Raw genomic sequence first — 22482 nt, 5'->3', positions numbered from 1 at the left:
TAAAGTTATCAGATATTGTTAGTACTCATATTAGATCTATCAATTTTTACTCAAACATGAACACCTAGCCTAATCAACCCGAGCTAAATTTGATAATAAAAAGTTAATAACCTAAACTTGTATGACTATAGAGCCTAAAATTAATTTAAACTCAAAGACAACGACTTACTAAAATGACTCGACCTTCAACACAAATTCAAAACAACTTAAGCTCAAGATGATCCAAACTTAATTGACTTATAATTGAAATTACTCGAACCTAAAACTAACCCTAACTGGAAATTTAAAATTTTAAAAACCAAACAACTTGATTCACTCAAAAACCAATCCAATCTGCACAATTTTCATTCATCCTTATCTAACACACAACATACTTTTAAAAAACAAAATAAATGTATGAAAACACGTTCACATGCTACATAGGTAAACATCACTTTTAAGACATCACAACTTCCACGAAAAAACATAAAAATCGAATGAAAACAACCGATCCATTGTATTTATATATCTCACTCCATCATGATAAGCATACATCCAAACTTGTCACCACATCAGCTTACCAATACGAAAAATTTAGATCACAAATAAAATAAAATAAAAATCATTTACTACTATTTTGTTGATTTGTACTATTATCTACTCAATCAACATTTAAAATAATAATTAATTTTTGGATCTGATTTAGATTTTTTTTCTTCTTTTTGGGGATTGTTTACACGGAATTTGGACTTCAACCTTCAATAAATACAACTAGAGAACGATTTTGCAAAAAAATGGTCTGAAAATTGTTTTTTATAATGTTTGTGAAATGTCTTTTTGCAGTGGATCCACATGGTTTTAGGAAACATCTTGGTAATAAAAATGGGTAATGGAAGATGAAAGAAAAAAACATGAACAACTGATATCCATGTGTCTATTTGGAGTAACCTAAGTCAATTTTATTTTATATGTAATGTTTCCTTGTAAGTTCTTGAGATGAAAAATCTCAGAACATTCTTGATAATAAAACTTTTGTTTTTGGTATCAATAATTAATCATTTAGATCTTTCATTTCCTGTCTGTAAATCAAACATCTGGTTAGTAACAGCTGTTTTAACAGTTCTTTGATAATCTCAATGTTAAATTTGGAACTTCTTATAATCCTTTATATTGCAAGGAAGATAATCAAATTCTTTTTACACGGTGAATATGTAATTTAATGTTAGTTTATTATTCTGATATAACGCTTGCAAAAAATCATGTTTATTTATAGATTGATACGAAATTAATAACAAAATATAACCTAATTGATTTAACTATTTTTTGGTGGAGATTGAAATTTTAAAATTTAAAATTTATATATAATACATGAGTTAATAGTAAAATTTAACTATTTTAATTAAATATTAAAATTATAAATACAAATCAATTGGATTAACATATTCTCTATAAAGTATTTGTGGCAATATGTTTGCTAGTAATTAAGTCGATGTCGGCATGGGGAAAGAAGAAAATCAACGTTTTTCATTTTCAATCGACTTTACACTTGCATCGAGTTATTGGGAGTTTAAATTTTGGATAATATTAAATTAAAGGGATTAATTTTTAATTTTGTAATAGTTCACAAATTATGTAATTTGAGATCAAATATTCTAAGTATTGGGATATTAATCATATATTAATTGGACTTAATTAAAACCGAATTTTGAATTGTTGATGAATAAAAATTAAATCAATTTGTTCATATAAAGTCTTAATTGAAATTTTGAGAATTTGAAAAGTTCTGATTTAAGCGGTTCAATTTAATGCTTATAATGATTGATTAAAATAAAACGGTTTATACAGTTAATTACTTGTAACTTAACAAAATCAAAATTATTATTTTATTTAAAAATCAAAATAAATGTTTTTTTACATCAATTAAGCTATTAGTGTAATGGTAAAAAGATTGTATTGATTCAAATCATTAATTAACATTTAATCCCGAATTCAAACCTTGAACATAGAACGTTAGATTAATAGATCGTCCGATTCACAATTCGGTTTCGATTCGTTTTTATTCATTTATCAAGTCAGAATGACCATGAACAAAAATTTTTAGGCTCATTTATATTTATTTATTGTCCTTTGTTTTGAAAAAAAATTGCTAATTTATTGTTCGATAATTATAGATTAATAAAATTATTATTGTTTGTGTGTTTATTTTATTTATAATATAATCATTAATATTTATATTTGATTATTTTGTTTAAAAATTAAAATATATGTTAATTTATTGTTTGTTTGTAATAATTCATGAACATTGTTCTTGAATATATTTTTGAACATGTTTATTTAAATTAAATGAACAAACATGAATTCACATAATTTAGGTAAACTACACTTAAGATCATTAAATTAATAGTAAATTTATATTTTGGTCACTCAACTTTAAAAAGTTACAAAATAGTCACTAAACTATTTGAAAGCTTTCATTTAAGTTATTGGGCAATTAAGTTTTTTTTTTTAAATCGGGCTAGCAAGCTCCAATTGATGATGCATCAATCAATAAGGTGGATTAGTACCCATCGATGAGTAGAAGAACATATCTTAGCTCCAAGTCGATTTTACGATCATGTCGGAGATTAGTAACTATTTTGATTTTGGTTTGTAGATTCGTGATGTTCAAAACTATTTCATTAAAAAAATTTAACTATAAAAGAGAAGGTGAATGAGAGTTTTCGATTGGTTCAACTGATGTACGAAGGTCACACAACATCGATTTTAATAGCCCAACGATTTAAATGAAAACTTTCGAATAATTTAACGACTATTTTGTAACTTTTTAAAATTGAATAACAAAAACATAAATATACTAATAATTTAATGACCTTAAATGTAATTTATCTTAGTTTTAAATAAATAAATACAAATTAAATACGAACAAGCTCATAAATCAACAAACAAAAAAAATATAAATTCAATTCGATTCATTTACAACCTTATCGGACAAAACCCGAAATAAATAAGTGAAAGTTATGGGGTTAGTGTAAGGGAAACAAAGGACATGTTCTCATTGTTATGCGGGAAAAAATTAAGAAAGGTGTGTCGGAAGCCATGCCAATAATTCCTTGTTTTTGGAGATTCTTGGAAAATACATGTTTCATTTTATTGGTTATTTAACTTTGCATCTCAACCTTTTTGACTAGGATTGCATTAAATAATTATAATTAAAAAATTATTCATATAATTAAAAAAATATTTGGTATACTGTTAGTAGAGTTTTTAGACTTCGTAAATAAAATTGACAAGTGTCTTATAAATGAACAATAAAATATTTAGAAAAGAAATACATGACAAATTTTTAGAACTGCTTGCAGAATAAAAAAAATATATACTAACAATGTACCAGATAGTTTTCTTTTATCCATATGTCCACAAGCACCACCGCCATCATCAAACATCCTTTTCTTCCACTTGAATATGTATGAGAAATTTTTTGGTAAATAATCGATGAAGTTTTTAAATAAAGGGTTTACAGATGTTCTATAGAGATATAGTAAAATATTTTAAAAATATACGATAATTTTTTTTAAAAATTACTTATGGAATAAAAAACGTACACTAACAATGCACCAGATACAAGCCCATAAAAAATACAATTATATTACAATAAAATTTTATTTTATCCCTATGTCCACAAGCACCACCGCCATCACCAAACATCCCCTTCCACTTTGACATATATGAGAAATTGTCAATAAAATTTTTAGATATAGGGTTGACAAGTGTTCTATAGAGGTATAATAAAATATTAAAAAAAAAAGAGACATCAACATTTTAAAATTACATGTAGAATAAAGAAATACACTACCAATATACCATACACTCAACCATATATATAGATATAATTAGTATCTAAAAACATGTCTAAGTTCCTTGTTTTAATTTGATAAATTAAGTGTATTAGGGTTTGGTCTCAAAAGTGTGGATTAGGAGCCCTTGAAACATGGTTTTGTTTTTCTTTCTCCCCAAAAATTGAGGGCTTTGGTTTAGTTAATTAATAATTTTAAATTACAATACCATCTGCTTAGTCACAGATGCTTTTGTCACATGATTTGTAATTTTTTAAAACTTTTTTTTAGGTATAAATGCACCCATGGTTCATGGCTTTTTAAGTCCTCTCATTCAAATGCTTTTTGTAACTTGTTTTAGAATTTAATTATATAAGGTTAGCGGAGTTTTTAATTTTTACAAATAAAAGTAGGAGTTGACGAGTGTTCTACATAAATATAATAAATTATTAAAATATGTATATTTAAAAAATTATATGTTAATTTCTTAACTTGTTTGTGGAAAAAAGATACACGGCTAATTTAACATATATATTTATATATATTATGTTTATTTTATTTGCTTGTAGTTGAGAGATAAGAAATATTTCTTTTTCTTTTGTAGATTTTATTGGTTTGTTTTAAGATTTTAATTTACCAAACATTCATCTATATATATATATATATTATGTTTATTTTATTGGGTTGTTCAAGTTGGTTGTCGAGACAGATGTGAAAATTGTAAAGGCACAAAAATGAGACCAAGATTGTTTATTTAATTTGAATATAGTTAGATATGTTTAATAGTCGGGTTATTTGTTAAAATTTGAAAGCCCATTCAAAATTTGAAAGGGTTTGGATAAAAAATTAGATTCATTTAAAATATGAGCGAAGTTTGGGTTTGAACATTCGAGGCTTGAATTTACCTCGGTCCGACCCATTTTCTAATTTTGTTAAATATTACATTATGTAATTTATAAACACACACAAAAATTAAATCTATGGTAATATATAATACTATAACATAAATATTAAAAAAATGTTTAGTTATCTATATATAAAATTAAATTAAAAATTAAAAACAATATAAATATTTAAAAAAAATAAAAAAATAATATAAGTGAGCCTTAAATGAGCTAAGGTTAACTAATTACAAATATAAACAGGCTAAGACAATTTTAAGTTTATATTTTAGATTAGATGGGTTTAAACAAACATAAAATGTGATAATATCATACTTAAGATCCCCTTGGACTCGACCCAACCCGTGAACGCCTCTAATTATAATCCTACACCATTTAATTTTATCTCATTATCGGCTGGCAAAAACCGATTTTAGCCAACTATAGACCATCAATTTTCAATTTAACTGCCATCAGTTGATCGATTCAATCGGATTTTTCTAACAATGCATAAAGGACAGTAACCATCCATCAAAAGAAAAACACTTGATCTTCATTCATGTGAGATTTGACAAGACTTGAGTTTCATCAAAGGGACAAGTTCCCAACATTGTTAAAGAAATATGAGTATAAAAGAAAAAAGAAAACATGATTTATTATACAACAATTATATATTGCAATATACAATTTCATGTACAAAATGAATGCATTGTTGTACAAATTGCCAGTAATTTGCAGATTAAAAATCAAATCATTAGACCAACTACACCATACAAAGACTAGTTATTTCTTCCAAGAGCTTACTATACACAATCTTCAAATACGAGCAAGTGCAGAAAATGGTGAGGAGAGCTCGACAAACAGTTACATGGCATGGATCGTGGCATATACATGAAGTACAGAAAATTATAAGACGGAGTAGTTTGGTTTCCGGCTCTCCTCGAGTGATATCTGCATAGGGAAAATACCGATGCTTGAATTCATGATAAATGATGTTATAGTCCATTTCGTTGTTCAATTTGAATATGATGCAATAAGGTAAAAGATAAATTACCAGAAGAAGATCTTCGTCGGTACCGAAGGATTTGCGTGCTTCTTCGAGACACTTTGATGAGACCCTGTCGTGTTCCCTGCACATCAGGAACTTGTTGGATAATCCACCAGTTTATAAATGGATTTTTGGATTCAATATATTGGTAGCTGTTAAAGAGTTATCAAAGGAAGCTTAGATTGTACCGAGAACTCGAGGGATCTCTGATCTCGAACTCGTCTGTTCCGGAATCGTAGCCGCATATCACAACATAGTGACCTACAAAGAGAACAAACTCCTTAAAAACTAGATCAAATGTAGAGTGATTGTTCTGTTATCAACCGAATCGAATTTGAGCTTCGAAGCAATAATGACGAAAATGTTATCAGTCAGGTTATTAATCTAGTTTGAAATAGTTTAACGAGCCAGGATGACTATTCCTATGGTTGAACTATCCGCCTAACACTAGCAGTCTTGTATTTATATAAAGCAACAGCATGATATATAAAAGTTATTACAATGATATGTATCCTCATATCAGCATTCTGTTTAGTATTTTCAAATTGTATACGAAAGTGTGCAACACTAACCGGTATATCCTACATCGTTTCCCTGAAATCCAGGGATGATGACATCCTCCATCCAAGACTGACTGCAATGCAAGATTTCAGCAGAACTATTCAGCACAAACTAGTTAAGAAGTCATCATTATCATGCAAGAACTTAAACCCGCTAAAATGCCCGAGGCAAACAAAGGGGGAAATACGGAACACTGGAAATACAAAACACAGCGGAAAGTTGTACAATAACAATTTACAACCGACCAGGGAAAAAGTCTTAAAAGGAGAATGTATACCTCAATTTGTACTGGTCAACCAAAGCGATTGCAATATACTTTCCCGACAAGATCCAACAAGAGATTTCTTCACCACTGATGGACCTGCACTGTAAAATGGGGAAAAGTTCATAACCCCAAGCAAAAGGTTTAATTGCGACAAAGATCATCGGAATTATGCCACACAGAGAAAAGACAGAGTAAAAGGGAGCTAAAACTTTCATCACAAACAATCGAACGTATCACTACATTCAATCAAAATGCAGTCATGATTTAATGTTCCAGTGAATACCCCTATATTGATTCCTGCTTCCACCGCTTTTTTAAATAGCGTATCTACTCGAACCAGATCGTTAGGCAGTTGCTCCTGCAGAATAGTCAAAGAAATGTGAAAACCACACACCGTCTATTTAAGCATTTAATCATGCGTGTCATGGTACAAAGATAAATTACCTTATAATATGTCTCACCGGAGTAGTTCGGGTTAGCTCCGAATGTTACGGTATAATAGGAAAATCTAACCGAAAACTTTTGCAGTAAGTAAGCTAGATCAACTGTCCAAATGCTGCATATACACAAATGCAGCTTATCATCAAAAGATGAAATGAAATGATATGAATGTACATCATATCCGAAATTTCTGGGTTTTTGATACATCATAACGACAACATACCTAGTTGTGCAGCAAAGTTCAGCTAAATTCTCAATACTACAATCATTAACACCAATAGTAGTTAAAGCCATTAACACACAAGCAAGTCCACAATCCCAAGAGAACAATTGGTTTACATGTGGAACCTATAAAACACCATTAAAACAAATTCATAATTACAGCTTGTAACACAAGGTAACTTCAAAAAAATCCCATAATTTCACTCACTTGAACGAAATGGGATCGTGGCAACATCGATTTGTGGCTGATTCGATGCTCAAAACCGTAGCATCGTGTTGTGGTGTTCATTTGATCTTCATCTTCATCTGTTTTAAGAATCTTGTTTAAAAGAAAATATAAAGGCCACATCAGGAGAGACCTGTTTTGGATTAAATTATAAAAATTATGCCACTGAGAGCAATTATTTTAATTAGTTAATAACAACCTTAACCATCAAATCCTCTTCCTCTTGCAAATTTTTCCTGCAGAAAACATTAAAATAATTGAAACTGATTTCTAATAGCTAATATAAAGCTCATAAATTTCCCAAAATATGGTTAATTTTAAGAATGTTGAATAGATTAAAGTCAAAATTAGCTTTCTTTGCATTAAAATTAACTATTTACAATCTAATTAATTAACAGAAAACAACCTAATAAAAAGCAACGAAATTCGGGGGGGGGGGGAGGGAGAATCAATAGCTTTCAAAAAGAAACAAAATTAAATTCTTGGTTTCTGATCTAAAGCACGTAATATTACGAAGAATTATAGACAGGGGATTGAAACTCAATCAATAAAAAAGGGGAAAATCGAAGAACTTGTAGAATAAATGTAAATAAAAACCCGAACTTTTGAAAGAAAATGAGGAAAACGAAATACCTTTATATTTGATTTTTTTGGGTTTCGGAAGCTTTTTTTCTTTCAATTGCATGAATCTGGTTGGTGATTTTCCATTTTCTTTTTTTGGAATATCCCTTTTCTCTGTATTGAAGACGACTTTGAAGGAAAAAAGTAACATGTGGAGGAATTGCATTGGCCTTTCTAAAGTTAAAAAGAAACATATTAAAAATATGTATTATTAATTTTATTTTTTTTTGGCGAATTACAATAATAGAATAAAACTCGAATAATTAGCGCAACTCAAACTTAGATTACACCTGAGACAATGAACACCCTTGATGTTATAAAAAGTAAAATGATTATATGAAAGAATCTGGTTGAATGTCATATCAGTAATTTCATTTTGAATTTTAGCATTTTCATCCTTAAAAATATAAAATTCAAATGAAAATTTTGAAATTCGAATAAATTATTGAAAATGAATAATATCCTTATTTCATATAATTCATTCTCATTATAAAAATTATGTGTATATATATATATAAAGATATTGAATGTTATCGAAATGGGTTTGTGTTATTTTAAATTCGGGTAGTTTTGGGTTTAAGATATTCAAATTTGTTAATTGGGGTTTTTGAGTTTGATTATCTTTATTTTATGTTGTTTTGGTTGCTTTTAGACGATGTTGTTGGATCGGGATATATACTATTTGGATAAAGAGACCGAATTGACCTATGAGTGAATTGTTTAGAATTGATAAAAAACAAAAAATGTAGACAAAAAAAAATTGACTGTTGTATCAACTTATAATTTTTTTTTGCTATTGTTTTAAAAATTATGAAAAAATATGAATTTTATGAATTTTTCAATTGTTTATTTAGTTATTGATGTACTAATAGTTAAATTGATTGAATAAAAAGTGATAGTCTAATAAGTTTGATTATTAGTTCGATTTTTAAAATATTGATTTTCCGACATATTCAAGTTATTTTCGGATTCGTTATTTTAATTTGAGTTATTTTGAGCACAACCCATTTTAAATTAAGGTTATTTTATAATTTCAACTATTTTTACTTGTTAGATTTTGAGGATATGCTATGAGCTAATCAGACACTAAATTCAATGCATCTAGATTTTAACGATAACAGATCAATTTAATTAGAATAGCCACAATATCACATGCCATGAGAATCGAAACAAAACATAACTTATCACACAAGATAACATACACACAACAGAAACAACAGATTTCATTGATCGGATAATCATACATATCATTCATCGGAGTTTACAAAATCACTGACCTAACTAAACTTACCCAAAATAGATTTATACGCCCATGTGGCCCACACACCTTATCTAGCACAGACTATGTGTCCCACATGGCCTGGCGTAAGACCGTGTGGCTCACATGGTCTGACACATGGCTGTGTGGCTCACACTGTCTAGCACACGATCATGTGGCGTTGATAGTTTCAATTTTACTGTTTTACGAAGTTTTGAGTTAGCATTACACAACTAATTACTTTCGGGATGTCGGCATAACACCAGCACACCAAAATCCTAGAAGAGGAGATTGCCAAAATCCTCAATTCGTCGGGAGAGTAAGCGCTGCACAAATCTCACTTGAAGATTATAATAGGAAGAATCACCATTTGAATGGTGGCGAAATAGAAAATAGGCGGCACAGAGTGAACAACAGAGCGCTATTTTGCAATTTAATGGAAACCAGCGAGAAGAAAGAAAAAGAAAAGATAGAAGAAGTAGATAGCTAAATAAATTTGACAGAAGGAGTTGCAACAAAAGAAATCCACATGAAAAAGAAAATTTAGTTACATAAATTGAAGACTGAGAAAAGAATCAAAGGAAAATTAAAAAAAAAGAAAAGAAAAACAGAACGTGAGGAAGTGGAAAAATGGGACGATAAAAGTGGGAGAATTTTAGGTGATGTTAATAATTCTACTTTGCACATACAAGATTTGAACTTGAAATCTATGAGTAAGCTAAGGCCTTACCATTGAATCAATAAACTCATTCTTATTACAATCAAACAAAATTTTTAGATAAGCTAGCTGCTACTAGCCAGATATAGGGATAAAAAATAACCAAAATTTAAGGGAAAGAAATCGAACACAGGGCTTGAAGCACTCATCCAAAACACTTATCCATGTAATTAAGTTAACTTTCTTAACACAACTCCTACAACCTTTAATTAAAAATAGGGCGTGAATCCTCTTGATTCATTAACTCAATTTCTACTAACTCGATTTTTGGGATGTGACAAAATGAAATATCTAAACCTCAAAGTCAAAGGTGTATGACCTACACACTTGAGTCCCAAAATTAGCACTAGCCCACTTTACAATGCCCATCAGACAAAAGGTCAATTTATTTAAGGTGGATTGGATTGGCCAGTTCAAACAATTCAATCAATAATAGATAATTTAGTTTAAAATATGTCATATTCTTGTATTTTTTCAAAAATTTGAAATTTAATTTTTTATTTTTCGGATTTAAAAGTTCAAATCCAATTGTTATTAACAATATATTTATTTTTTTGCTAAATTTAATTTCATTACAAAGTCAGTTTTTAACTACATGAGCATCAAGTGAGTATTTTTTCATTTCAGAAGGTCACACCAACAAATTTAACAGTGCTAACAACTGAACTTGGATTTTAAAATCTGAAAAATAGAGGGATTAAATTCTTGTAAGTAAAAGTATAGAGACTAAATTTTAAATTTTTTTAAAAAGTCATATTTTAATTATAATTTTAATGACTTAACAGTTTACATATAATCAAAAATTTGTTGACACGACAATAACTTTAACAAAAATACTACATCTACCTTGTTAGGTCACCCTCGTTATCAGCGATATCCTCGTCAATAATACTTTCAACACTTAACTTCGTTAAATTATTACTTCCACCTTCTAAATTAGTTCACCAACATTCTCCTCCTCTACCAAATAAAAATAAAGAGTATGCAAGTCAACTATCCTTAACAACCTGGCCACTCTAATTATATACCTATTACTTGTCACTCACATACCTACAATTTAGTAACATCACATCATATTGCCGACCTAACCAATAATCAATGAATGATAGGTTAACCTATCACAAAATGCCAAGTGGCAAGGGGTTAATCAATTTATATACTCCTTAGCAAATGATTTTTCTCTCTTTTTCTTCATCCTTGTTAAACCTTTTTCAAGCATCACACTCAAATCCTTCCTCTTCGTTTGTACTCCTTCTCTAACCGACTCCAACATCTTTACATCGCGACTCTCGACCCATTGGATAAACCATTACATCTGCTTCCACCATATTTTTCTTTTTTCTTTCTTAAAAAAAGAACCTTTTATCAAAGGTTACAATGTTCTAATTTGTTAGGATTTATAATCATTGTTGTGGTTGAGAATAAAGTGAGAGCAAAGCGTATGGATAGTGGAAAAGAAAGAAGAAGATAAAACATAGAATTTTTATTTCTCAAGTGGAGGTCAAAAAGTCTTGCTATTTAAACTCAAACCAACAACTATTATTATGTATAAAATATATGAATAGAATGATTCAATTGATTAAATTAAGTAAACTATGTATAAGCCCAAATTTGCCCAAGGCCCAAAAAATGGCCCAAAACCCTAACAGACCCAAACTAAACTAGACTTGGCCAAGTCTAAACCCGAGCCCAGTACCCAAAACACAGACCCTAGCCCAATTACAGACCTAACGCACTAGCCCAAATGAACCCAACTCAATTTGACCCAAAACTAAAGTCAGCCTTTCTGAAACCCTAAGCGCCGCATCTAGGGTCTTTAGACCCTTGGTCTTCTGGCGCCGCACTTAGCCGTCACCCGTACCTGTCACCACCGGACGTCCCATCGCCCCACTTGTGCCCATCAGCCACCTACAAAGAAGAAAACAAGCAGAGACAAGACAACAACAATAGCAATAGCAATCGGTTATAAAAGCCGAGGAAAAATGTAACTATTACTTCTTCCAACTTTTGTAAAAAAAAAAAGAAAAAACACATATTAGCAGAAAGAAATAAAAAGCAAGAAAAAACATTCAAGGTGATTTTTTTTCTTTTCGGTTTTATAGATTTTTCCTATTTTTTCTTTCTTTCATTTTTTACTCATACGTAAACAAAAGCAAATAAAAAGGAACTTACCAGACAGTCGTGGCCTCGCCGTTGGAGGCTTCTCCTCCGTCGTTTGGCTCGGGCCTAAAGGGGGCTGGAAAGTTTTATTTTTCTTATTTTTACGGGTTGAGAGAGCTTGGCTCTCAAGGACACCATGTGGTGAGGCGAAAGGCCATTTCACGACGCCGGCCACCGCATACGGTGGCGGCCACGGCCACGGCCGGCAACCATGGCCGGATTTGGGGATTTGAGAGAGAGCTCCAAAGCTCTCTGAATTTTTTTAAAAAAAGGATGAATCTGTTTTTTTAGGGCTTTTTTTAACATTTATATCAAATGAAAAACGACGTCGTTTCACCTGGGGGTCTCAGTGCCAAAACAGCGCCGTTTTGCGCGACTTGCGCGTGACCCGACCCATTACCAAGAGGATCCGCGTGTTTTGTGACTAGGGTACAATTACTACCCTAGTCCTTCCACTTTGTTAATTTTTTTAAATCAAGTTTTATATTTTTAAATTTTACCCCATAATTTTTTGGGATTTCAGTTCGGTCCCTATTCGACCGACGCCGTTTTAGAGGAGAGGGGAAAATTGCCCTTCCAGCCCCTCTATGTTATGTGCGCGTTCAAAAGAATCCTTTCCCTTTATTTGTTTACGGATTTGCCCCCTAAAATTATGTTTTAAATTCAAATTAGTCCTTTTTATTATTTTTGCTATTAATTAATTAATTTTAACAATATCATTATTTTTATTATTATTATTATTTTTTAATGTTATTACTATTATTGTATTTATTGTTATTACTTATCTCATTATTATTATAATTATTTATTCATTCATACAATTTTATTTCAAATCTAGTTATATATGCATACATTTTCATAATATATGTGTACACGTATTATATTTCTTTTAAAAAAGAAAACTTATATATACATACATGCTCATACATATATATTGTATATTTTACATACATATCTATACATATATTTATCTATATACATATTTTTATTTTCATGAATATATACATACATATATATTTTTATATTCTATGATTTTATATATATATATTTGCACATCTATATATATCTATATACGCATGCTTATTTTTATAAATACACGTATATAAAACATACTTTTGTACACCTTTTATAATATATATATATACACGCATATATGTATGCATTTGCTTATTTACATTTTATATATAATAATTTTAAAATGTATACATATGTATGTAACTTTTACATTTACATCATCTTATTCATTTTCTTTATTTATTTCTTTATTTGTATTCACATTATTTAGAATGAATGCTTTAATTTTATTGTTGGTATGTTTGCCATGGTGTACTATATTAGTTTGTCTTTTTATTTATTTTATTTTATAGCCCTTGCTTGTATTATTTTATTTACATTATCATCATTGTTATTACGTTACATCTATTTTTTATTCGGACTCGTCAAAAGGGAAAAGTTTCAAAATTAAAAGCAATACTCGGTATTTGGGATTTTAGAGAGAATTGAGTCCTAATGTATTGGGTTCCGATTTTCTTCGTTGAATCTAAATAATTGAGAGTGCTCTTTAAAATAAAAAAGGTAAATAAAAGCTCATTATCGGGAATTCAATACGTTGTGTTCTAATGCATTGGATATGACGTGTTGTTCTCTTGAGACGAGGATTTTAAAAAATAATAATAAAATAAATAAAGGCAATATTCAATGTTTAGTATTTTGAGAAATTGTGCCCTAACGTATTGGGTTGCAATTTTTCTATGACTTAAACAATTGAAAATCCTTTTAAATTTTATTGTGCGAGCTCTTAGATAAGCTCATTTCTGAAGAGGCGAAATATTGTGCCCTAACTCATCATTGGGTGTAACATTTTCTCTTTCCAAAATGAGAGGATCTTAACAAGTAATTTGATTTTTATAAGTTTTAAAACAAATGATCATATTTTAAATCTCTTCAAAGTTTTCAATTTTCGATGCTAAGACATTAATTAATCAACTAGGTACCAATTTTGGGTGTGACGAGGATGCCAATCCTTCCTCGTACGTAACCGACTCCCGAACTCGTTTTTCTGAATTTCGTAGACCAAAAACATTATTTTAATAAATCCAAACCGTTTATTAAAGTGACCCGATCACACCTCATCAAAAAATATTGGTGGCGACTCCCGTTTTCATTTTCGTTTTCAAAAACTAAGTCGACCCCGTTTTCACAAAAAAAAATAGTGTCGACAAACTAAAAATCAAAAGTATAATAGGATAAAAAGTTGGAATAATTTGGACAAAATCCACCTAGACAACCATCCTCTTATTTTAGAGCTAAGTATTATTTTTACTTGTTGGATTTTGAGGATATGCTGTAAGTCAATCAAACACTAAATTCAATGCACTTGGGGAATATAATGATGATAACACTAACATTGCAAGATAAGACGAGAAACTAGATGTAATCACAAGAGTTCGGCATTTTTTCATTAAATTGTGCATTATAAAAAAACAAATAAATAAAAGCACAAATTTAGGGTAGGGCACGTTACTCGACTGACATGCTACCATTATAGTCAATAAAGACAATAATGAAGATACAGAGCACACTTATCAGGGCTAACACTGGTACATTGTTTGAAAAGTCGAAAAATCTCCACTCATCAGGGATAGAGCTTTGAATTTCATAAACAACACAATATTGTGTGCTTTTTTGAGGGTATACAATGCAAAACTTTGTAATCCCGTAATGTTATGCATTTTGAGCTTATATACATTTCCCCACTTTGGAAGTTTATTCATACAAAATAGCATTTTCAAACTATGGCAAAAATCTTATAAAACACTAAGCAGTTAAAAATAAACATATACTTAACAATTCTCCAAATCCACAAACCAGACAAAGGCTAACATCTCAAACAATAGTAGCAATATCAAGAAGCTCAAAACAAAAAGTTCCAATTACATCCTACACCTTTATGTTCTAGTTCCCTATCCATCTTCATATTGGGTATCCATTTCATGCATATTCCTCTTCATATTCAATATTTTTTTGATGCATCTCCAGCCAGTTGACGTATTATATGTTTCTCATGCTCTTGTATTCCATTGATACGAACCAGGCTCTCAACATAGGCGTGAAGGGAGATGGACTCTTGAAAATGATCTAGATAAGTATTAATCTCAAGCTCCTTAAGCTCTTGGGTGGAGAGGTCAAATAGGACTATTTCATTATTTGTGTCTCTAAGAAATAGCTCACCGTTTTTCCCAAACCCTAATGGGTGTAAAACTCCAGAAATAGATTCAATACTGAATTGTTTAGTCCATGCTCCTTCACTCGTAACCCATAAATCAAAAGACATGCCAGTTCCTTCCAATAGGCAAACAATGACACTAAGTGATCCATTAAACATCAATATATTATCATAGTAATGTAAGCAAGACCCAGTAATTTCTGGGAAAGGTAAAATTGAAAACTTCTGATTTGCCAAGTCAAATAAAAGAATTAGTCCAAGATATGCCTCTGTCATTGTTTTCCAATAGCAAATCCCATCTACATAATTATTTCCCAAAATTAAATCAGTTGGTGTATAAAGAGGACATGGAAGTTCCTTCCAGGAATCACTTCTACTTGAATACAACTCAACTTGGAACTCATAATGAGGATATGCATATCGTTGCTCTTCTTCAATATTAACAAAAGTACGAGTAACAAATGGACTATGATAATAAATAAAACTAACAAATCGTATGACTTTGTAGTCATTAGTTTTAGAATCAAACCCCAAAGCAGCGTGGTCGAAAGAAACGCCATATAAAGCAAGGTTACCTTCCATGGGGGAAAGATATGGAGGGCGTTGGATTGAAGATGGTGGAAGGATTTTAAACTCTCTGGTTGATGGGTTCCAAAGGGCAGCCTTATCCGTTGAAGGTTCTTGTAAACACAATAATCCATGGCAAGCACCATAAACAGAGGGGATTGCATTCTTAAAAAAAGGCAAGTGAATGTTCTGTTTGACTAAATCTTTTTGATCTTTTTCGTTTGAAAGTTGAGAGAGATAAGGTTGGAAGGTGTTACCATCATGGCGTCTAAGAAGTAGATTAAGGTTGTTGTTTTCAAGGTTGTTGTGATAATGTTTAAAAATGAAATGAGGAATTTGAAAAGAAGAACACCAATACTTACAAACACAGTTGAAGCGAATAAGGGATTTAACTGGAAGCTTTGACAGAATTTCCATAACCAAAGCTTCTGGTAATTCAATTCTTGCCATTTGCATCTTCCTCCTTTTATTTGCAATTGACTAACAGGAATAAATAAGTGACATCTATGGTGCAAAGAAGCATAAAAGGTAAGCATAGGAAAATTTCCTTTTCATCTCTAACCACTGCCAAATTTACTCGCCAAAAAATAGGTAAATTAGTTTTTCAAGAAAATTAGTCAATTTTAATTTTTCATACAAATAAATATTAGAATATGACCACTCATAGGAGAACATCAATAAAAATTAATAATTATTTAAAGAGATAATGTTATATTTGGCCTCTGAATTTTAAGAAAATATCCATTATGCTCATTTGAACTATCAATATGTATTTTATTATACGACATGTATTTTTATAAAATGTTCAATGTGATACTTATATTGTAAGAATGTCTAATGTGGTTAGGGGTGAACAAAACTTAAGTCAACTTGAAAAATAATATTTTTTGAACTTTAAGTTAATTGAGTTATTCGATTTTTAAGTCAATTCAAATAAGTATTTTGAGTTTTGAGTTTTGAGTTCAAGTCGAGTTAAATTGTACAATTCAATTAACTCGAATAATTCAAATAATATAATATTATGAATACCTAAGTAATAATTCATATCGTTTTTTATCGAATAATAAATCATATAATTTATAGGTCATGTTTGCATTATTTTTATATTCTATTATTATTTTTATATGTATTTTTATCTTATTTAAAATTATGAGTTGAAATATCTAAACCTCAAAATTAAAGATGTATGACCCAAATACTTAGAGTCTCAAAATAAACACTAGCCCAATTTGCGGTGCCCATGAGACAAAGGGGGATTAGATTGGTCTTTTCAAGCAATTTAATCAATTATGGATAATTTAGTTCAAAATATGTAATAAATTTTTGTATTCTTCGTACATTTAAAATTTAATTTTTTTATTTTTTGGATTTTAAAATTCAGCTTCAGTTGCTAACATTGTTATTTTTGTTAAATTTAATTTTATTATAATGTCATTTTTTTACTACTTGGGTGCCAAGTAAGTATTTTTTTAAAACAATTGGACTTGGATTTTGACATCTCAAAACTAGAGGGATTAAATTCCTATAAGTAAATGTATAGAGATTAAATTTCAAATTTTCAAAAAAAAAAAATACAGGAACTTAAGACATATTTTAATCATAATTTCAATGGTTTAACAGTTACATATAATAAAAAATTTGTTCACACAATAATAAGTTTAAAAAATGTTACATCTACCTCATTAGGCCACCCTTGTTGATACGAGCAACTCAGCCCAATTCAAAGGCCATAATAGAGATGAGCTTAGTTTCCCTCAAGGCCCAATTACGAGATCCAAATCCAAACAGATAAAATCAAAACTCAACTTAGTGGTTCAAGACTTTATCACGAAAAAAATTCGAGAAGAAAAGTTGAAGTTTCAAGACGATGAATTCTAGAGTAATGATAAATTAGAAGAGACTAATTATGTTCGTAGGCCTAAATTCTCAATCTATGATGACAAGCCCATGTGAAAAATGCTAACAAGCTTAGGCATTTCACTTCAAGAACCCCAATTTATCTCAGAAGGCTAGACGTTTCATATTAGGTTTAAGTTTTAGGCTTAATTTTTATTATATATGAGCCCAATATATTTATTAGCTCTTATAATATTATTATTATTTTATTCTAAATTTTTTTATAATTATTAAGTATTTTAAGTTATTTAGGAATTTTATGTTAACAATAAAAATTTAGTTTAAAACTACTTATTGTTTAGATTAAAATTAGAGTTCTAGTATACTTAGGAGTTTTATTTAGATTTATTTAGCTAGCCTATATATAGGTCTTTGCATTGTACATAATATAGACAATTCATTATTATTCTATTTCTTTTTTAAGTTAATAATTTCTCTCTGGATTTTTCTTTTCAAGCATTTATCTTGAGTTTCTTTTAGAAGAGTTTTAACAATATTTTTAGATTGTGGGGATCATTTTCAAACTTTTTCTTACCAAGGTTTTTATCTTGGAGGGGAAATTAGAGCCGCTTGAAGTGGGTTGTGGATTCTTTGTGTTTCCAAGGCTTCTTAGGACTTCTACACGCCACGTTCTATCTTTCCATTTATCTTCTTTATTCGCTTCCTTAATCTTTGATTTATTATTTTATTTTAGTTATTTGTTTTAATTATTTTATCTGACTTGGATTTAATTTCATTTCAGGTTGTGTCAAAATCCAAGTTTCTTTCCAAACTTCTAGAGCCTAAGTCAAATCTACGATTTTAACAAACTTTACGATCCACTTTCGCATTCATCCTTCTCATCCTTTATCACTTGTTATCAACGATATCCTCATCAATAATACTTACAACACTTAACTTCGTTAAATTATCACTTTCACCTTCTAAATTAGTTCACCAACATTCTCCTCCTTCACAAAAAAAAAAAACCTATTCCACTAGGTTGCCAAGAGTATGCAAGTCAACTGCCCTTGACGACCTAGCCACTTTGACTATACACGTATTACTTGTCCCCTACATACGTACAATTTAGTAACATCACATCACCTCGGCCTAACTAATGATCAATGAATGATAGACCGACCTATCATGAAATGCCTAGTGGTATGGTGTCAACCAATTTATATACCTCAATTACTCCTTAAGAAAGGATTTCTCTCTCTCTTTCCTTACCCTCTCCTTTGAACTTTTTCAAGCATCACACCACATCCTTTCTCCTCATTTGCTCTTCCTTCTTCTCTAATCAACTCCAACATCTTTACATCGTGATTCTTGGCCCACTGAATAAACCATCATATCTGTCTCCACCATATTTTTCATTTTAAGAAAAACATTTATCAAAGGTTTTAATGCTCTAATTTTTGAGGATTTATAATCAATATTGTTGTGGTTGAGAATGAAGAGAGAGCAAAGCATATGGATGATGGAAAAGAAAGAAAAAGATAAAACATAGTTAGAGTTTTGATTTCTCAATTGGAGGTCCAAAAAGTCTTGTTCTTAGAACTCAAACCAACAACTATTATTGTGTATAAAACGATATTTCATATATTTGGATAGAATGATTCAGTTGGTTAAATCAATTAAACTAAAAACTAAAGGTGTGATCGAACAAAAAATTGGAATAATTTGGATAAAATCCACCTACGACAACTATCATCTTGGATTTTGAGAATACGCTATGGGCAAATTATCCTTAAAGACAGTTTTTACATGCCTCAAGTTTTAGTACTCGAATTTTAGATTTTTATTTTTCTATCCATTGATACAAAATTGTTGTCTTCAAGATGTTAGTCCAAGTGATTCTTTGGCAAAGAAGTCTTTTATGAATTTGGCAAATGAAATCAAAGTAGAAGAGACTTTTCAATCCATCATTTAAATGAATAATTCATACCCTTGTTTTGCATGTTTAGACCATCTAATGGCCAGCCTTTTAAGTGCCACAATCTCAACATATATGATGAGTTCTTTTACCAAAATATTTATTGATTTTAATGGTTTTTTTATGATTTAATATTTTGTGTAAATCATTAAGATACAAATATTGGACATAAACTTGTGCATGATACATGAATGAATAGTTGTAATATTTTAAACATAGGACTAGTTGTATATATGAATTGGATGAATAAACTTATCTAAAAAATAGTTTATATTAATTTATATATAATTAATAAAATTAACTATTAAATAAAAATTGGATTAGGTCAAGTTAGTTCCCAATTTTTTTGGAATCAATATATTTAAGAACGAAGTTAGAAATTTTTTAGCGGTTGAGAAAATTTATATAAAATTTAGGAGATTAAAGTTAATTTTGTTAAAAGGGTTTAAATTGAATTGACAAAAAAATTGCCAATTTTCCACTAGTAAAAGGGTAAAAAATCTTAAATTAATCAATTATTTATTACATGGGGCTATAATTGCAATTACACCCTTTAGCAATGGGGCTAGGGCCTCTAGTCCATAGCTTCGTCCCTGTAAGTATCTTTTATGTCAATTTTATGATCCATGAAAATTAGTCCTTTTTAGACTCGCAACTATCTCTCTTAATAACGTTATCTCTAAATAGCTTAAATTTAAATGTTATAATATGCTTCAAGTTTTTGTACTTTCTGTATATTTGGAATTTAATCTCCAATTTTTTATTTTTAAGAACTTAGTCTCTCTATTTTTGAATTTAAAAATTCAAGTATTGTTAATATTGTTAAAATTCTTCATTAAATTTGTTGTGTGACATTCTAAAATTTAAAAAAACTCAATCGATAATCATGTTACAAAATATGACATTATAATGGCCTTGAATTTAACATAAAAATTTAATGGTGTTAACACTTCTTTAAATTTACATAAGAATTTTAATTAGAATAAAATATTTAGACTAACTAATGACATTATAAATGTTGAATCACCAAATTATAAAAAATAAAGTATAGAGATCAAATCTAAAATTTTAACATAGTATAAGGACCAAAATTGAAATTTAACTATTTTTATATAATTAAAAAGTAGAGAGACTAAAACTGAAAATTTACCATTATTGTTAAAATTTGAGGTGATAGTTTTCTGTCACTTGCTCTAAACTATGTGACAAATTTGCAAAGTTATCACTGCTAAAAAACAATTATACACACCACCTTAGAAAATTATTTACTTAAAAGATTTCAAAGATAATTGGTGTAGTAAACGTGGATCAAACACGTGACCTTCAGATCTTCAATCTGACGCTTTCCCAACTGAGATATCCTTGTAAATAATAAAATTGTTTATTTATTTATGTAGGAAGGTTGCAATTTACAAATACTTTAAGTGTTTGATGAAAATTTTTAAATTAATCCAAAGCTTTATTATACAAAAAAAGATATCAAAGATTCCATAGAGAGTAAATAATATATAAATGGGATTATTAAGTTAATACCTAAGAAGTTGATTTTAATGCAAATTACTAAAAATATAAAAATCTTTTATTTAAAATGATATATATTATTTTTATATATAAAACCTTCCATTTAATGCCTAAAAACCTTTGGTTTTTCATGTTGAGAAATTCATGGTTCCCCCGAAGCACATTACATAAGGTATTTGATAAATAATGAGACGGATGAATGCGGAAGCGGATTGTAAAGTTTGTCAAAGTCGCAGATTTAACTTAGGGCTCTAGACGTTCGGAAAGAAACTTGGATTTTTGACATAGCGTGGCATGTAGAAGTCCTAAGAAGCCCCAGAAACACGAAAAATCCACAAACCCCTTCAAGCGACTCTAATTTCCCCTCCAATAAAGAAAACTTGACAAGAAAAAGTTTGAAGATGGTCCACACAATCTAAAAAGATTGTTAAAACTCTTCTAAAAGAAACTCGAGAAATTCTTAAAAAAAGAATATTCAAAGAGAATTTATAAACTCAAAAGAGAAGTTGAATAATAATGAATTGAATGAATTGTGTACAATGCAAAACCCTATATATAGGCTAGCTAAATAAATCTAAATAAAATTCTTAAGTATACTAGAACTCTAATTTAATCTAAATAAATAGTAGTTTTAAACAAAATTTCTTATTAACATAAAACTCCTAAATAACTTAAAATACTTAATAATTATAAAAAAATTGGAATAAAATAATAATAAAATAATAAGAGTTGATAAATATAATATTTGGCTCATATATAATAAAAAATAAGCCTAAAACCCGAACCCAAAATGATTTAAACTCGAAAAAAAACCCGAAACTCGTAATTCCCGTCATAAGTACCCCGCTCAAAAATTCTGGTCGCGTAGTCTTCACTAAAAAGGTCATAACTTGAGCTCCTAACCTCAAAATCGAGTGATTCAAAAATACATTTCGAAGCTAAGAGATATATCTTCAAACGCCATGAGACATCTCAACCCAGAAATGCCAGGATCCTATCCAAAAAGTCATCGCAAGTTTGCTGATTTTCCAAACTTGAAAATTGGCAGCTCCGGTGAATGGAATTTAATAAATTTCACCCCATCCGTGCATGTATCATTCCCTCTGTCCTCGAAAAGATTCGTCCTCAATTCTTGTATTTG

At 29.6% G+C, this 22482-nt stretch overlaps 2 protein-coding genes and 1 long non-coding RNA gene across 8 annotated transcripts; all 3 read right to left on the bottom strand.

Annotated features, from left to right (window-relative positions):
* Nucleotides 1-5323: 5323 nt before the first annotated feature.
* LOC105778273 (guanylyl cyclase 1) lies at nucleotides 5324-8237 on the bottom strand. Of its 6 annotated transcripts, none has more exons than XM_052621643.1 (11): nucleotides 8090-8237; nucleotides 7656-7692; nucleotides 7439-7549; nucleotides 7232-7356; nucleotides 7012-7123; nucleotides 6851-6925; nucleotides 6580-6668; nucleotides 6314-6375; nucleotides 5930-6002; nucleotides 5748-5823; nucleotides 5324-5644 (listed from the first exon to the last, which is right to left on the bottom strand). In XM_052621643.1, the coding sequence occupies exons 2-11, from the start codon at nucleotides 7662-7664 to the stop codon at nucleotides 5600-5602; spliced, it is 777 nt and encodes a 258-aa protein (XP_052477603.1). In that variant the 5' UTR covers nucleotides 7665-7692; nucleotides 8090-8237; the 3' UTR covers nucleotides 5324-5599. The 6 variants fall into 6 exon arrangements, with proteins under 6 accessions (XP_052477603.1, XP_052477605.1, XP_012457406.2 ...); XM_052621645.1 differs by having other exon boundaries at nucleotides 7439-7536; nucleotides 8090-8236; XM_012601952.2 differs by having other exon boundaries at nucleotides 7439-7692.
* A 3279-nt stretch (nucleotides 8238-11516) lies between these two features.
* LOC105775713 (uncharacterized) lies at nucleotides 11517-12621 on the bottom strand. The gene is made up of 2 exons (XR_008189792.1): nucleotides 12226-12621; nucleotides 11517-11961 (listed from the first exon to the last, which is right to left on the bottom strand). It is a non-coding gene; the product is annotated as an uncharacterized LOC105775713 (long non-coding RNA).
* Nucleotides 12622-14935: 2314 nt separating this feature from the next.
* On the bottom strand, nucleotides 14936-16474 carry LOC105775712 (F-box protein CPR1). The gene has a single exon (XM_052622932.1). The coding sequence runs from the start codon at nucleotides 16460-16462 to the stop codon at nucleotides 15227-15229; it is 1236 nt and encodes a 411-aa protein (XP_052478892.1). The 5' UTR covers nucleotides 16463-16474; the 3' UTR covers nucleotides 14936-15226.
* Between the last annotated feature and the right edge of the window lie 6008 nt (nucleotides 16475-22482).

This window comes from Gossypium raimondii, chromosome 10 (genome assembly GCF_025698545.1).
Source record: "Gossypium raimondii isolate GPD5lz chromosome 10, ASM2569854v1, whole genome shotgun sequence".
NCBI lineage: Eukaryota > Viridiplantae > Streptophyta > Magnoliopsida > Malvales > Malvaceae > Gossypium > Gossypium raimondii.
Note: the sequence above shows the minus strand (reverse complement) of the source record. Positions and strands in the feature narration are given on the sequence as shown.

Excerpts from the sequence above, each read along its gene's own strand:
- LOC105778273 (XM_012601952.2), bottom strand. The coding sequence starts at position 7,579 with ATGTGGCCTTTATATTTTCTTTTAAACAAGATTCTTAAAACAGATGAA. Across the intron at positions 6,926-7,011 it reads CCGGTGAGACATATTATAAG|GAGCAACTGCCTAACGATCT; the intron begins GTAATTTATCTT and ends ACTATTCTGCAG. Across the intron at positions 5,645-5,747 it reads CCGACGAAGATCTTCTTCTG|ATATCACTCGAGGAGAGCCG; the intron begins GTAATTTATCTT and ends TTCCCTATGCAG.
- LOC105775712 (XM_052622932.1), bottom strand. The coding sequence starts at position 16,462 with ATGCAAATGGCAAGAATTGAATTACCAGAAGCTTTGGTTATGGAAATT.